This window comes from Bradysia coprophila, unplaced genomic scaffold, assembly GCF_014529535.1.
Source record: "Bradysia coprophila strain Holo2 unplaced genomic scaffold, BU_Bcop_v1 contig_373, whole genome shotgun sequence".
NCBI lineage: Eukaryota > Metazoa > Arthropoda > Insecta > Diptera > Sciaridae > Bradysia > Bradysia coprophila.
Genome location: NW_023503632.1, coordinates 698,548 through 716,502, shown reverse-complemented (window position 1 = coordinate 716,502; position 17,955 = coordinate 698,548). Strand labels below are relative to the sequence as shown.

The 17,955-nt window shown below is 36.0% G+C and overlaps 1 protein-coding gene across 5 annotated transcripts in view; it reads right to left on the bottom strand.

Moving 5' to 3' along the window:
- The window catches only part of LOC119082089 (ATP-binding cassette sub-family G member 1-like), a 49,486-nt gene that overhangs the window by 3,003 nt on the left and 28,528 nt on the right, over positions 1–17,955 (bottom strand). The window contains exons 2-11 of one of the 5 annotated variants that reach the window (XM_037191454.1): positions 15,815–15,932; positions 15,567–15,756; positions 15,353–15,498; positions 15,156–15,295; positions 14,999–15,097; positions 14,698–14,927; positions 14,121–14,289; positions 13,731–13,872; positions 13,541–13,655; positions 13,030–13,481 (exon numbers count right to left, since the gene is read on the bottom strand). In XM_037191454.1, coding sequence (XP_037047349.1) covers positions 13,116–13,481; positions 13,541–13,655; positions 13,731–13,872; positions 14,121–14,289; positions 14,698–14,927; positions 14,999–15,097; positions 15,156–15,295; positions 15,353–15,498; positions 15,567–15,756; positions 15,815–15,932 — 1,715 coding nt within the window. In that variant the 3' untranslated portion in view covers positions 13,030–13,115. Of the gene's footprint in view, positions 1–96; positions 287–326; positions 445–10,119; positions 10,377–13,029; positions 13,482–13,540; positions 13,656–13,730; positions 13,873–14,120; positions 14,290–14,697; positions 14,928–14,998; positions 15,098–15,155; positions 15,296–15,352; positions 15,499–15,566; positions 15,757–15,814; positions 15,933–17,955 lie in introns of those variants that run through there. The other 4 variants (XR_005088570.1, XM_037191452.1, XM_037191455.1 and 1 more) reach the window with 4 other exon arrangements.

The following is a 17,955-nucleotide window of genomic DNA, read 5'->3' as shown; positions in this document are numbered from 1 at the left end:
TCGTATCACTAAAGCCTTCAGATTTGACACTTGTCAATTCAGTGTTCATGCTAGTAGCAGTGCTGTGGAAACACTCAATTATGTTAACATAGTCACCACTTCGTTCTTCTGCAATTTGGTTAAATGATTTCCCAGTTTTAGGTCAGCAGACACCATCATAGCTTCGTGGACAGTTAAATGATGATGATGCAAATCCTTCTGCATTATGTACCGTGACATTTTGCGAAATGTTCTTATGCATCTCGGTTTGCCGTTAATAAGAACGTTGACAGATGTCTTGCTTGTCCTTACCGAAATAAGACAATGTTGTAGAGGTCAAAACTTACTTGAAGCCGGCCAAAATATTTAGTAAAGTGCTTTTGCCAGCTCCGGATGCACCAAGGATAGCTGATATTTGACTTGATTGAAATTGTCCGCTGATTCCGTTCAAGATGACATTTTTACCTGAAAAATACAATTGTAAGATTGCCGTTGATAAGCTAAAATCTTTGCTACCGGCACCGGTTGGTACCAAAAGCAGTCAGGTACAGCCTGAGTACATATTAGAGGGATCAATTCCCAAGTAGCATTTCATAACCGCGGTTGGAAAATTGACTAATTCGTTGCAAACTTTTTCGTTGTCCAACGGTTATGTAACGAATACGTTATGTTCACAATAACTTATTCGTTATATAACCGTTTAACAACTAATTCGTTATCATTCAATTTTTAACGAATTAGTTGACTACCGTTATAAAACGAATAAGTGAATCGACAATTTTTGCCAAAAACTTATTCGTCAATTAACTTTTATGCAACCAATAAGTTGGAGTAATCTACTTAACTAATTCGTCTTAAAACGGTTATGGAACCAATACATTTTCAGTTGTTGATTTATGACATCTTGATTCTAACTGACGCGTCAGTTGGAATCAAGATGGCATGCAAAAAAGATCGGTCGGAGATGTAATCTGTGAGAAACTTGTTGTGCTTTAGTAATGCTTTAGTGATGCAATTTTAATACGATGCCATAATGTGAAACAATGAATTAATGTGAAGTTTGAAAATTGTGATGAAAATTGATCGTATTTTGTGAATAGTCATTTTGTATCTTTATGCCAATTTGTAAATCAGCATTTTATTGATCAATTTCACAACTTTTGTCTGCCGCTGTCGTCGAAGTTAGGATTCTTATGTCTTGTTAGGTCTCTTTAGGAATATCCCGCTAGGATTTAGGATCGACAACAGTTTCTTACAATAAAAGTGAAATAGATCGATAAAATTTTGTTTAACTGGCATAGCAGTGAAATCTTTCATTATCAATGTCCGGAAAATTGGAAAAACGTCTGACTGACTAATTGTTGACCAAAATCAAACTGTGAAGAAAATAGGTCTTACTTTATTTACACACCAAATAAGGAATAATTAATTTAAAAAAATCGATTGCAGTGCATACAAACGTCTTTTCTGTGCATATAAATAATTGATCTACGAATATCCTATCGCAGATAGAAACGTGTTCTTGAAAATGTAGTTAGAAGCTGAAAATAATGATAAACGAAAAAGTTGTCAAACGGTAGAACAACCGTGCTACAACTTAAAAGTGAGACAATATTGAAATTTCAAATGTGACTTATAAGTCCTACGACGGTTTTGCAACCCTTTCACAACTTTAACCAATTCGTTGTATAACCGTCACACAACCAATTCGTTAATAGAATTTCACAACTGGACAAAAACCGTTGTGCAACCGTTGCTACAACGTTGTAGTAACGTTGCGACAACTAATTAGTTATTTTGGGTTATCTCCAAATCATTTATAACCGCGGTTACATAACGGTTGTACAACCGAATTTGAACAGTTGAATGCTACTTGGGTTGTAAGGACTACGGTGTAAAAAATATTGCTTTCGGAGCAATAACAGTTGAAAGTCAAAATTTCACCATTTTTGAAGAGTGGATACATTTTTGACAAAGTGACCGAGCCACCCGAGCCAGCTTGTTAAGATTAATTCTAGTCGCGACAAAATGGCGACAAAAATGTGTAGAAATTGGTCTTTCATGTTACATTTTCCGAGAAGTTACTTTTTCCGCTACCCTCCGTGAAATTTGACTACTTTTGTACCTTTCTGGTAACTATATATATTGCAAACTAGTTTGTCGCTAATGGTGTAGCCTGAAAAATAAGCTTTTCAACTATACCAAACACGCTATACTTGATCCACACCAGGTACTGTTGCTGATTCAGTTTTTCAATCGAAGTCATTCTACTCTGGAGTCCTCGAAAATGAAATTATTAAGTGTCCATTCCACTCAACAAAAAGTACTCCGTGAGAGAGCCGTTAGAGAGTCAACCGTCAAATAAACAAAGAAAAAATTGAGAAAATTCAGCAATATTTTTTAAACCGTCATAGCACTGCTATAGAGAACACAGTAGATCTTAGAATTGATCCCTCTAATATGTACTCAGGCTGCACCTGACTGCTCGCATCCACTGGTTCTCAGAAACGGCTCAGGGGTTCGGGCTAATTTTTTCCTGTGTGTGAAGTTCTTGTCCATCATAAATATAGTCAGGAAATTATTCCAAAGAAATGTAAGAAAGAAACAATATCGCAAATTTCGATGGAATTAACAAAATTTTATTATTACGGCGAATTAATATTTGTTCAATGAACAGCTGTAATAGCATTTCATTTATCTTACTACGAGTCAACATTTCCATATTTGTTCAGCACTTGAACTCCGAAATAAATAGCTCAATAACACATTTTCGGTCTTATTACTTCGAATTTTATGATCAGTTGAATTTTTACCGATTGTTCAAATTTGGTTAAAATTTTTCTGTATTTTGAGACATTTCTCATGTCTGCACAATAGTACGGTTGCATGTGTCATTCCACTGCCACTTTTGAATCCTTTTGATATCGCATGTTTGTGGTGATAAAGGAACTGATTTTTTTCTTCAGGAAAATGGAAAATCGATTTTCCAGCGTGAAAAGCCATTTATATGAACAAAAATTTGAAGTCTTACATCTCCCGAAGGAATGCATCTTTTTCAATATTCTAAATTATGACGATTTTTCATGAAATACAGCCAAAAGTCGGAGAAAAATTCATTGAATCTCTAGATTCAAGAACTGAGAAGATGTAGCTGTATCAATTTCTGAGGTGAAGAGGGACCAACACATAGGAACTTTGCAAGGTGACAATGCGGATGTGTAAGGAATCGAAATCACGAGGCGCGAAGAACGTTTTCAAAGATGTAACAAGCTTCACGGGCACCTTTTCCAGAGACGAATTGATTACGACCGGAATTGCCTTTGGATTTTCGCGTCACTTTTTGCTGAGTCACTTTTTGTGTTTATGGCAAAAGAAAAATATATTCTTAGACCATAACACGAGTAGCAAGTAAAAGACGAAATACTCAAATGGAAGAGCTCTTTTTGTCGTTCCAAAAAGTCTTTCTTTGAAAGTCGGAAGGAATTCGGTTCTTGCAATCTGCGCCCCTGATTGGTATGAAGTTGGTATGCAGAAAGCTCTTTAGCAATACCACACCGATTGTTTACAACGTTTGGAGGCCTAAAATCACTCAGTGATTACATTACATTACATTGTGCCTTGCGGCAGCCCCCTGGCATGAAAAATAAATTATGAAAAGACGATATTAGGCGTTACAGAAGAAGAAGGTGTTGTTTCGGGCTAACTTTTCATAAGAATGTTCCGATCGAATCATTCGAATGCAGAGGGGTCGAAGACCCCGATCGTTGTTTATTTGTGTTGGCGCTAGCGCCACGGGATTAGTCTAGTAAACTTTTATGTTCTCCGGTCCAGGTATACATATAAGGGTATAATTAAATACTGCTTACAGTATATGAACAGTTACTTCTATATCCTAGTTCCTTCCAAGTACATAAAAGTAAATGTTCATATACTGTGAACAGTATTTACTCGTACCTTTATACTCTTGCATACTTAAAGTCAGTCTGTCATGAATTCTCGTCGGGGCAACATCCTTGTGAGGTGACATGTGAAACCAATGTTCAAAAATAAGAAAATTCATGAAACATTTTCTTATCAGTTCACATTATACTGTTAATTCCATTGTTTAATTCATAATTTAAGCTGCATAAAGAGTCAAGGAAGATTTTCACGTCACAGCGAATTCAACGATATCACAGCGAGGGCCCTTCGATCAACAAATATCCCAGCGAAACTTGAACCAACAGGCTTATATCGTGATGACGGCAAACGACCAGACGGAATGACACTTATCCCTTGGGCTAAAGGACAAGCGCTCGTTTGGGACGCAACATGCGTGGACACCTTCGCAAATTCGTACCTCAATCAGACATCAAAAAGAGCTGGTTCAGCTGCCGATCAAGCAGTTAGACGAAAACATAATCTTAACAAAAATATAAAGAGTCAAAATTATCATTTCGTTGCATTGGCCGTGGAAACAATGGGCTCGTGGCAAAGGCTCTATACCAGGCAAAAGTTGACCGATTTTTAAACGTCGGATTCGTTCCTTACATCCGCCGTTTATACAATGACAACAAATGAATGAGGGTGATATGGATTTTTATTGTGCGCGAAATTTTTGAAAACGCAAATGATTTTTGTGGAAATTTTTTTATTTTTATTTTTTTAAGGTATTTCAGGTTTTAGGTATTTAGAGTGATATATATTTGATCACCCTAAATACCTAAAACCTGAAATACCTTAAAAAAAAAAAAAAAAATTCAAAAAAAATCATTTGCGTTTTCAAAAATTTCGCGCACAATAAAAATCCATATCACCCTCATTCATTTGTTGTCATTGTATAAACGGCGGATGTAAGGAACAAATCCAACGTTTAAAAATCGGTCAACTTTTTCCTGGTATAGAGCCTTTGCTCGTGGTCAACCGAAGCAAAGCAATTCTTTTCGTCACTCGGAAAAAAATTGGAAAAGATCAGCGGTGACCCTCGTAGCGTTCAATTTCTATTTCAAAGATTGTCGCTGGCCATTCAAAAGAATAATGCAGTTTGCATCATGGGAAGTATTCTAGACGACGTCAAAATGGAGGAGATTTTTTATTTATAATTTTCAATAAAAATAATTGTATTTTCCCGATAATTAATTTGCTGTAAAATTCCATTGTCGTTTCTCTTGTTAGGCGTATCTGTAGGGTCTCTTGTTAGGAATATGTATAGGGCTTTGTCTCGTTAGGTATTAGGGATTCTCTGACGACAACGGATTTTAACAGAAAAATGTGCAACTGATAAGAAAAACTTTGTTCAATTAATTTTCTCATTCTTTAAAGTCAATAAAGATTGTGACTAGCCGAAGATGGATAATCAAAACCGAAAATGTCATATTTCATTGTTGCGAACAATTTCAACTTTCTCACAAATGTCACCATAGCGTCATGAGTACAAAAAAATACGGTGATATGATAAATAGGTATATGAAAGTGTGTGACGGTATACTGAATATTCATATACTTCCATATCCCACAAAAACCTCAAAGAGGAAAAGGTGACGCTAGTGTAGTAAAAATTAAGAAAATATGTCAACGAGAAGTTTACCGATGAGATTTTACAACGACAGCTTTACAAAAAAAAATGTGTCACAAGTGGCAGATGCTGAGGAAACCCATCATATGACAATAATCTTCTGCCACTTTGTGACGCATTTTTTTTGTAAAGCTTTCGTTGTAAAACTTCTCGTTGACATATTTTCTTGTTAAAATTTTCTTGGTAAAAATTGATTACGTTGAGGCGCAGAATGCGTCACCAAAACCGATATCAAATGTTTTGGAAGTTTAATTTTTACTACACTAGCGTCACCTTTTCCTCTTTGAGGTTTTTGTGGGATATCAGTTGTTTTGGAAGTTTTGGGTAATACTTAGAGTTAAGCAAGCTCTACAAGTGACAATTTATCCCAAGTCTACATACCGTACAATTACAGTGGGCTTTTTTTGGTTCGGAACATTTTGAGACATTTTCGAATTTTAACAGTCATCGATGTTCCCAGTCAATTAAGTTGTTTCCACTTATGATATTTTGCGCCAAGTTATCAAACACTGGAAATCACTTAATGTACTGGATGCGTCGATGGACATTAAAACTCTGATAAATGATCTAAAATTGTGTTTTCTTAAGTTAAACATGCAGTATCGCCGAAAATATTTCAAAAATATGAAATTTCAAGATAACCGCCGTATTCTTGAAATGTCTATAAAAGTTTACCGTCAACGAAACTGTACAAGTGACACTTTATCCCAACTCTCTACATGCCGTATAGCCGGAAATATCTCAAAAATACGAAATTTCAAGATGGCCGCCATTTTCTGGAAATATCGATAAAAGTTTTCCACCAACGAAACTGTACAAACGATACTTTATCCCAACTCTCTACATGCCATATAGCCGAAAATATCTCTAAAATCCGAAATTTCAAAATGGCCGCCATTTTCTTGAAATATCGAAAAAAAAGTCTTCCGTCAACGAAACTGTACAAGCGATACTTTTCCCAACACTCTATAGCCGAAAATATCTCAAAAATACGAAATTTCAAGATGGCCGCCATGATCTTGAAATATCGAAAAAAAAGTCTTCCGTCAACGAAACTGTACAAGCGATACTTTTCCCAACACTCTATAGCCGAAAATATCTCAAAAATACGAAATTTCAAGATGGCCGCCATGATCTTGAAATATCGAAAAAAGTCTTCCGTCAACGAAACTGTACAAGCGATACTTTTCCCAACACTCTATAGCCGAAAATATCTCAAAAATACGAAATTTCAAGATGACCGCCATGATCTTGAAATATCGAAAAAAGTCTTCCGTCAACGAAACTGTACAAGCGATACTTTTCCCAACACTCTATAGCCGAAAATATCTCAAAAATACGAAATTTCAAGATGGCCGCCATGATCTTGAAATATCGAAAAAAAAAGTCTTCCGTCAACGAAACTGTACAAGCGATACTTTTCCCAACACTCTATAGCCGAAAATATCTAAAAAATACGAAATTTCAAGATGGCCGCTATTTTCTTGAAATTCCGGAAAAAGTTATCCGTCAACCAAACTCTAGGATTATCAATTTACTGCAACTATGTATGTGCCATATAGGCCTAAATACAATAAATATAAAAAATTCAAAGAATTTCCAAGATGGCTGCTTTCCACCATTTTGTTGGACATTCTAACACTAAAACAAATTCCACATTGAAACCTGATACCTGAAACCTGAAATTCCAAAATGATCCAAAAATTTTGCGAACAAACAAATTTTTCAAATTCATAATTTCGAGCACATATAAAGCACGGCAACACTGATCTACTACACAATCATTATAATAGAAATGTAGCTGTCATATTTATGTCATATGAATGAAATAATGGCTTAATTAAATTTACAGAAATTAAGTAAAAAACTTACATAAAATTTATTGATTTGCCGGTGAAAAAGTCTTAAGATTGAATTAATATAAGTTTTAGCAAAAGTGCCTGCGCAGTTTTCGCAAACAAATGTAGTGGTTCGATACGTATATCACATGAAACATTTCTATTAACTCGAATATGGAGAATGTGCTGAAAATGTGTGAAGATGCTTCATTTCAAGTGGTGTTTTCTCCGGATGTAGACCACCGTTTTTAATGATCTATAGCTCGTTGAACTCGTATTGAAGAGCACTTTCGTTTGAACATAATTTCTATTTGATTTGGTTCAGTATGGAAAAGTTAAAATGTTCGCCTATATATAGGTTCCTTATTCTCCCGTTGGTTGTTTTCTTTTTTAGGGAGTCGACTTGCGTCACGAACCTCCGCTATCGCTTCGTTTCATGATACTGGTTTTGTATACGAAAAAAACGAAAAAAGGGTATTTGGATTCACAGTTTACAAGAAAATAGTCATATACTTTTTCGTCGATTTTTTTTTTTGCTCGGGCATTTTTTTGTGTAACAACTTTACATTGATTCATTCCCATGAAATGTCACAGCAGTGAAGTTTGTTCACACTACAACAAAACGTACTAAAAACTAAAATGTAATAGTCTGAGAGAAAAACCTATTACATTTCCGTGTTAATTTTGAAACAACCATTTCCTATAACGTATAACTATTCCTATAACTTTTCCTAAGTGCCTATTTTGGGGAATTTTTAATCCTAAAATTTCACAAGTGTACTGTACAACTGAAGATTTTAGAGATTTTCAGTGAGGTGTTTAATGGTCACACCAGAATAGATCATTTTTCGTTTCGCAACACAATTCATGGATTTTGAAATAAGGGGCCATTCACAAATTACGCACGCACCAAATTCGAAATTTCAGACCCCCCTCCCCCCTTGCACGCGAAAATGTATGGAGAAAATTTCAAAAATGTGTGAAGCGTACGCTTTTGTCAAACCCCCCCCCCCCTCTACCTTAATGGCGTGCGTAATTTGTGAATGGTCCCTAATACCTCGAATTGTGTTGTGAAACGAAAAATGACCTGTTTTGGCTTATAGTACCTCTCTCGCCAAATTCACGAAAACCTTTAAATTCTGTTTTCTATCAAATTTAACAAAATCCAAATAAATCGGCTTAGCTCAAATGTGGGTGATCTGGGTGGTCTGTGTCTTTGGTTAAGTTAAATGGTCTGACAAGCCATAAGTTATTGTGAACGCAAATTTACTTAAACGTATGAAAGATCGCTTAAAACGTATTTGATTTGTTATAAATCTAAAAACTAATTAGAATAATTTCTTTGTAAAAATATTTTTTTAAATAAAAAATCCAATTAAATTAACTTAAAACGTCGTCAAAACAATGACGCATGTTTAAAAATGAAATGAAAGAAAAATTCGATTGAAATAGATTTCATCTCCTATATCTCTCAAAACATTGATGACTTTTTGATGAACTTTAGTTTTCTATTTGATGTGAGAATAGCTAGCTTTGAAGTCTGCGGCCTCGAGTGAAAATCTACACATCTAGAGCACATAAAAACATTTCATAAAAAACATTTCATACAATTCGTACTCTATCTTAAGTATGTCTTACATGTGAAAGTGTAAACAAATAAAATATTCCGAATATTGTTACTTGCGACGGACGATCAACGGTTGCAGATGTATGAAAACACTAGAATATTGGAATCGTTTTCGCTAAGACCTACTGAATATTTGAAAAAAATAATTAAATAATTGGTCTGCGACTCAATAATGTTTCATATGTCGGGGCCGAAAATGAGGGAGTTTTGAGATTTTTCTCTGGCTTTCGAAATTTTGATGATTTTTTTTTGTGTAGTTATCTGTTTTGGACGATTGGTTTTAGGCGTTTTCGCATGTACAACTCGCGAAATTGCCTAAAACCAATCGTCCAAAACAGATACACAAATAACTATTGTTTAGCCGATCCAACATGGCTTGAAGTGAAGGGTGGCTTGAAGTGAAGGGATGTTAGTGAAATTTAACTCACACAAAACTCGTGTAAGGTAGCTGTCAAAATTCAGAAATATTACAAACATGATGTGTTCGTTTGTGGCAGGACCATTATTATGGTCTACTGGTGTATTTTGCCATTTCATACATAATTCAAAGACGTTAACATACAAAATAATCTCAAAAATTCGATCAGTTTGTGGATATAGTCGAAAAAAAAAACTTGTTGCAAACACAGGTACAATCTATGCAAAAGTGGTCATAGTCGACAGCTGCCAAATAGAGTACTATTTTTTATATGAAAAGGTTTTTTTACAGTGTTTTACAATTGTGTGGCACACTGTCAATTTTCAGCATCCTATTTAGACTACCATTCACGCTTGAAGTGCATTGGTACAATAGACTTCTTACAAGTTTGGTATTTTTTAGGAGCTTCTATGGTTTTCACTTTTCACCGTTTACATATCGAGGCGATTTCCTTGATAAAATTTTGAAAGTTGAAAATAATACAAGGCAGAGTAAAATAAACCAGGCATGAGCGGTTCATTTCCGAAACGTCAAATAAGGGATCTAATACACTGTATGAAAATGAGCTCAAATGAACACTGGCATAATTTCAATAATTTTATTCGCAAAAAATAAGGCTACTAGAATATTCAGGTCTCTATTCAAATCAAGCGCTCCTACCTGGTTTACTTTACTCTGCCTTGAAATAGAACGATCGACTCACCGCTTTGATGTGGAACAGAATACGAGAGATCCTGAAATTCTATATTCACTGGAGGCCATTGTGGAATATACTTTAAGTTCGTATTTTTATCACTTTTTTTCCAATTTATCGTAGGCATAATGATAAAATAATTCTAAGATATTTGCGAAAACAAATATTGAATAGTTTAAGAGAAGCAGTGTCCTGCTGTGCACACTTCAAATGCAACAGAACAACAGAGCTGGAACGTTAAGTTTTCCATTTTTCGAAAACACTTTCCTACACTAGTGTAGGTAGCACAATCTGAAATGCTTTATCATTGGCCGTACCGTGACGCAGGTCCTAACCAACTATTTTTTTTATGTATACTATTTGTATACACGAAATTTTTGACTTTTTTCCCTTTGCTATTATTTTATTTATAATCTGGGCGTCCATAGAGTTCAACGAGCTATCACACGTCAAAATTGGTTAAGATTTGGCGGAGATATTCAATTTTATAACTTGGTTATGAACAAACGGATTTTCATACGTTTTGAAATTGATGAATTTTACCACAGCTCTGCTACAGCAGGCGTTCCATTTCTTTCGTAAAGACAGGAGTCATGACTGGTTAGTGTGAATAAAAACCAACACACATGCAATCGTAGACGCAATCTTTGAAATTTGGAGGCTATTTTGACGTTGATAGAATGAGTGTTCGAGCTAGTAGCAGTGCTAACCTTTGTCACTTTGTCTGTTACCCGAAATTATTTTGAATTACTCGGTGGAATATGTCTGCTCCATCGTCCTGTAAAAACGATTTTTGACAAGCTGAGAACGAACGATAGCATCCACAGAGCCATGACCTGAACGCTTTTGCGAAAACTTCGTGAAAAAGAATTTTTTGGTTATGGCTCTATGTGTGAGCTTTCGAAACGCTCAAATAAGCCTGGAACAAACCTATTGGCTGGAGTTATCGCGATATGTCAAAGACGTAATTCTAAGAAAATGATTTGAAGGAACTTTCATAAAAGTCAAACATTTCGGAGCTATGAGCGTTTTAAGCTATTGATCTTTGGAAGCTATAACTAAGGAAATATGGCAGATAAACAGGCCTTAAGATTGGGGAATCAATTTTGGAATTTTTGGAATTTTCGGGAATCTTGGGTATTTCAGGAATTAATTCCACAATCTTAGGGCCTGGATAGAAAGTTTCTTTAAAAGTCAAATTTATAGAGTTTTAGAAACCAATCGACATCAGCACATGTTTCAGGGTTTTTCGTAAATGCCTCTCATTTGCGAGCTATGAGAATTTTTAAGTGTGAGCTCTAACTCGGAAAATATGGCAGATGGAAACAATCGTATTGGTCTGCAAAGCTCTATAGTTCAATGGAAAAGATCACGGAAAACAATAGAAGTGTCCTTTTTTCCACTTAAAATATTTAGTTTTTCAGTTGTTTACACTTCCCTCATCATCTGCCATGTAGAACGCATTTTTTTGCGTCTCGAAGCTGTAAGCGTCACCCCCACCGTCTACCGATATCAGTTCTTTTGTAACTGGATTAATGGACTTGCGTCACACTTCCACTGTAAGTGGTTTTTGTAAGTAATACAAAACTACTATCAAATTGTACCCTACACATTATTTTTGCAAATGATACTCATTGCGTTGCGCAGTTACTTTCGACACACATGTTATCGAAAAGGTATCATTTTACGAACTTGTTGTGATGCAACACATACGTATGAAAAATATGCCGCTGTAATTACGAGACAAATCAATCATTTTTAGACCCGTACGATGTACTTGGGTCTTATATGTTCATCATTGCGTTTTTAACACGGCAAGTTCGCCTCAGTGAGAGAGAACCTGTTGAGAGATGTCAAATCAACAAGAAAAAAATGATTGCGAAGTTCGAAGATCAGCGAAATCGACCGAGACTGAGAGGTGCGACATTTCATTGTACCACCAAAGTGTTGTGATTTGTGTATAATATCCGATTTTCAAGAATCTCTTTTTGTTCTAAGGGTTATGATGACTGTAAAGCAGTGGAACTTAACAAAATGGCTGACTGCTGCCATCTTGGATTTTAGCAAAAAATTATGTGGCTCGGTAGAAATAATACTTACAAAGTTGCTGTTAATTGGGACGATATGTGTATTGTGTAGGGTGTGTTTAATGGACATCTATGTATAACTGTGCACAGTTATATTGAGATCATTTATTAAATTTGACTTCGTGCGGGGCTATCAACATTGTCGTTAGCAATTTTAATGGTATACAGTACAAAGAAAAGTTTAATGCAGAGATTTTGGAGTGCAGTGTGTAGTGGTACCATTTCAAGATATATGACTTTCATGGACAACTCGCTATTTTTCAGACACTGTTCGTATGGATCCTCGGTTATGTTTGATCACAGCTCTGCTCCTAGCATGAACGAAAATATATTCGGAGGCTGATGAAATCACAGTAGGCACTGCGATTCTTTTGTATCTCAAAGAGTAAGGAATATGTTCTCGAATTATTCGGTCGTCAAGCGAGTCGCCACCAGTCATCTGTGGGTTTTTATTTTTACAAGTTGGCACACATTACACCCACTGAAAACCTGTGCTTCAATCTTCGTAGTAAAGACATACTAAGCGAGCTAATCTTAATCTATTGTATGAGGTAAAGCATACAATACAAACAATTCTAAGCGGTAGCTCTTATCATTAAAGCCCCAAAATTTGACACTTGTCAATTCGGTGTTCATGCTAGGAGCAGTGCTGTGGTATCATCTAACGTAATTCACAAAGGAGAGTTCAGCAGTTTTTGGTTGAATAAGCACGTTCAAATATAACTCTTCATTCGAAGGTTGCAGGGGGATGGAAAAGTCAGATCACAAAATTTTGATAGTGGAATAGAGTTTGATCGTTGAATTGACAATTTGCTTTTATTTGTGGGTATTGTGACTGTGTTAGGTGATGACACTGTACCAGGACCTATTTCACATGTTTCATGAGAACAGCCGACAAATCCCGTTCCGTTCAGTTTTCTACGCAGCCGCAGAAAACTTCAATCTCATCTTGATCATAAAATAGGCCGTCATCACGAACCCTAAATAGTATGACCACAGTACAACCATCGACACCAAATAATTGGCGTCGTGCATTCCAAGAACGCTTTTTAATCTGTCTGCATTGGCAAGCCAGCAAAAAATTTCGCTGTTCGGACAAACGCTATCCGCACGATCGTAACCATACAGTGCTTCAAACATTCCTTCCCAACCAAATCGAATATAGCTGAAATTTCTCAGCATCATTAAGTGTAGCGGTAATTCGGCGTCCTTTCCATAACCTATTCCGCTTACAGCCAAAATCATAAACGGTATTATTGCCAGCGGTCCGACAAGAATTCCAATCTGTAAGTTAAGGCAGAATTAGTGCTACGTGTGGTTAAAATGCATGCGGGGTAACTGACAACGAGCCTGAACCGGCTAGCTATTAGTAGGCCCATACTTTCGGATATGAAGGCAAGCATAGTTGTAACTGAGAAAAACCGGCACATTCGTATACATTCCATCGGTTGATCGGACCTGCATGAAAATGTCAATATTTTTGAGGTCATCCAGGAAAGTAACTGAAACTGAACGCCGTTGGAGTTAACTTACATTAAATATGTTACGGCAACATACGTCAAGGGCAACACAAGTTGTATAGGAGCTGTACCCAGCAGTAAAGACCAGTAATACGGAGCTAGTTTGAACCATCTGTTAAAATGCTCACGTTTCAGAAGATCAATTTCACCGGGAACTTTTATTCGAATTAATTTTTTTTTGAATTTTTGAAATTTTTCTCAAAATTTTAAACTTTACAGCACTGCTTCTAGCATGAATATAGAAAATATTCGGAGGCAGTGCGTTTCTATTGTGAAGATAGATGAGCTAAATACATACAATACAAACAATTCTAAGCGTAAGCTCGCTCTTATCACTAAAGCCTCCAACTTTGGCACTTGTCAACTCAGTGTTCATGCTAGGAGCAGTGCTGAGGAGACTTACAACGTAACAAAACTGGCATGATTGGGGTGAACGTGCAGAACATTAATGTTGTAAAATGAAATCTGATGTTAAAGATTGCTTTCGTGGCGTCATTTCCACACCCCTTAAATAAACACCCGACCAACAAAGCCACACAAAGAGTGACGGAAATTTGGAGTTTGATGTGTTTCTGGAAATAATCGGAAATGGTTTGTTGATACGAACAAGCCGCGAAGGCAAGTTTCCAGTCATGGTCGAAAAATTTAACGAACTGTTTAATGGCGACGATAGCTTCACCGCTTTATTCGAATACAGTATCTTATTATATTGTTGTTGCTGGCTTTCTGCAATAAATGGCAGTATGCCGGCCGAATCAAAGCTTTAAAACTACCATTGGATTATCCCTAATAATCGACAGGTTACGCTCAAAAAAGCCAAACGCTTTTTTGTGGGCTTTATCTATTTCATTCGTTCCACATGCATTTCATTACATGAGAGTAACGGCTATTTCTTCCATCCGAGACGCACCATAGAAAACGATGTGGAACGAATTGTGGGACATAAACACATAAAAAAGTTAAATGTCTGCTCAGTTTACCGAATCTCTCCACATTTGTGTCCATCGTCTGTTGTGCAACACTTTAAATTGCTCCCAACTAGTAGATCGACATTTCAATTGTCTCGGATCGATGTCTTCCGGAAATTGTTCGTCCAGCACATTTTGGTTGGCTAGATGAAGTGACCAACTGTTGCACCTACCATTTCCCGCCGCAGTAACCATTCGATCTATGCAATCTATTCCGTAATCCCCACAAGACACCTCCACAACTACAAATGTAAGAGAAACATCCGCTCGGATACATTGCGTTTGGTTTGAATTTATTTTGTTCAATTCATACTGAAATCGGCTGGATTGTATGTTACAGGGCAGGTCAAACCAGTCGTCTGCAAATAGGGAATTATTTGCGATGGACTTCCTTGATACACGCATTGTCCGCCTGGCAACATGATGTTGTTACAAGTAAAATTCCTGTTTATTGGAGCGAATGCACTTACCAGCCATTGCATAAACGAGATCAAACATTTCGAATATTTTTGCTGATGGAGTATGTATTGAGCAGACAATTGTTCGTCCTCCGAGTGCTATTCGACGAAGAAGTGAGATACATTGTGAACTGGATAAATCGTCCAGCCCACTGAAAATATTCAATGAGCGAAAATCCGTTCTCCATCAGTCGGAAGTGAGTACTTACGTCGTCGGTTCGTCTAGGAATATGACTGGTGGATTGTCAACCAATTCTAGGGCAATAGACAGTCTTTTCATTTCTCCTCCAGAGAGTACCTCACACATCGTTTGGCTGGTGTTAGTCAACCCCAGCAGATCCAAAATTTGCTCAATCTTTTTACGGATTTTTTTTTACATTAAAATGGTAATTGAGAAACATTCAATTATGTTAATATAGTCACCACTTCTTTCTTCTGCAATTTGGTTAAATGATTTCCCAGTTTTAGGTCAGCAGACACCATCATAGCTTCGTGGACAGTTAAATGATGATGATGCAAATCCTTCTGCATTATGTACCGTGACATTTTGCTAAAGGTCTTTATGCATCTCGCTTTGCCATTAATAAGAACATTAGCAGATGTCGTGCTTGTCCTTTACCGGAAGAACACAATGTTGCAGAGAAGTTTTCACGATTGAGAAGTAAACTTACTTGAAGCCGGCCAAAATATTGAGTAAAGTACTTTTGCCAGCTCCAGATGCCCCAAGGATAGCTGTTATTTGACTTGACTGAAATTGTCCACTGATTCCGTTCAAGATGTACTTTTTACCTGAAAAATGCGATTCTAACTTATTATCTATTTTTGTCAACTTGGGTCAGTCAGTCAGTCGATTTTGTCAATTTGAAAACCATTTATCACACGATGACATAAATAACTATTTCTCATGTCAGTGACGAAAAGGTTCAGATGCATTAGAGGCATAAGATGATGATGAGTTGCATAAATAACTATTTGTTGATATTCATTGTAATAATTGGATTACGTGGTTTTTGTGAAATATTATTTATTTTATAATTCCGAGCTTTCGGAAACAAACAGTTTCCTTCATCAGGGACTAAAATTGAATTTGATGTTTCGTCTGATAAAAATTCGGAGAAGAAAATATCTATTTTCTCCTCTTTTTTTGACAGGAGAAGAAATAGACATTTTATCCCAAGAACTGAGTAGATGTGTCGTCTTTTTTGGTACACTTTTTCTATTTTTTTCCCACGATAGAAAATGCGCACGTGTATGTAATAAAAACGTTCACGTGTTGGTAATAGTTTTATTGAGTACCTCGCGTCCACACATAAATAATCTTTCTTCTATTCAACAGATACCGACCTCATTATTGAGGTGTCAAAAAATGTGATTGTTTACGATAATAGTTTTATTGAATCAACTCATTAAGAGTTTTATTGAATCAACTCATTAAGAGTTTTCTCATCAAAAACATATTTTGACTCCCATTCATTCACGCGTGTAAAATTGATGTACCGACCTCATTATTGAGGTGTCAAAAAAATGTGATTGTTTACGATAATAGTTTTATTGAATAATCAACTCATTAAGAGTTTTCTCATCAAAAACATATTTTGACTCCCATTCATTCACGCGTGTAAAATTAATGTCCTAGCGTCCATGCATAAATAATCCTTCTTCTATTCACCAGATTTCGCGCTCATTATCGAGATGTCAAAAATATGGTTGTTTACGACCTTGAAACAATCCCTAATCAAAATAGTTATTTCCGCTTCCCTAATGTGTTGTGATTGTTTTTGTGTAAAACCTCAACAATACCAACATTACAATGGGAACATCCGCATTTTTATTGATACGTTTCAATCAAAATCACAATACGAGTCAATGAAAATGATTTCATCATTTTTATCATTTTGTATATCTCGCAATGATAAAAGCATTCTGTTTGCACTGAAAAACTATTTGACCGTGACGGAATGAGTGCAATATTGTGCACCCCTCTTTTATGAACTTCTCGCACCTTCAATATGATGAGATATGATGCGTTTTCTCATACTGCAGCTGCATTTCAATATTGATCAGTGATTGAATAGGTGAAAATGATATTGGGAACACGTGTCAATGCAAAAATTTTCGCACTATTGGTAATATTTTTATTGAATGATCTCTAGCATATTGATTCGTTAGTGCCATTTATTGAATCATCTCAATCAAAGTTTTCTCATCAAAAAAATCATAACATTTATTTGACTCCCGTCCATTTTCCCATGTAAAAAATTAATGACCTAGATTCCACACATAAATAAGCTATCTTCTATTCAAAAGTTTTCACCCCCCCATTATTGAGATGTCAAAAAATATTGTTGTTTATGACCATGAAACAATTCCTAATCAGCTAGGTATTTCGCTTCCCTATTGTGATTGTTTTTTATGAGAAAACCTCAACAATACAATGGGTATATCCGCATTTTTATTGATACGTTTCAATCAAATCACAATATGAGTCAATAAAATGAAAATGATTTCGTCAATTTTATCATTTTTATATCCCGCATTGATAATGCATTCTGTTTGCACAGAAAAACTAATTGACCGTGACGGAATGAGAACAATATTGTGCACCCCCTCTTTTATGAAATCGTCACACCTTCAATATGACGAGATACAGCAATATATTGATCATTGATTGAAAAAGTGAAATGATATAGGCTCAGCTTAGTCCGGTACCTGGTGAATTTTTTTCAAGAAAGAAATAAGTCTCAGGGTTGCAGTAGCGCGAATAGTAAGTGTTTGGTTATGTTCAAAATGTACCATGACAGCTGTGACAGTA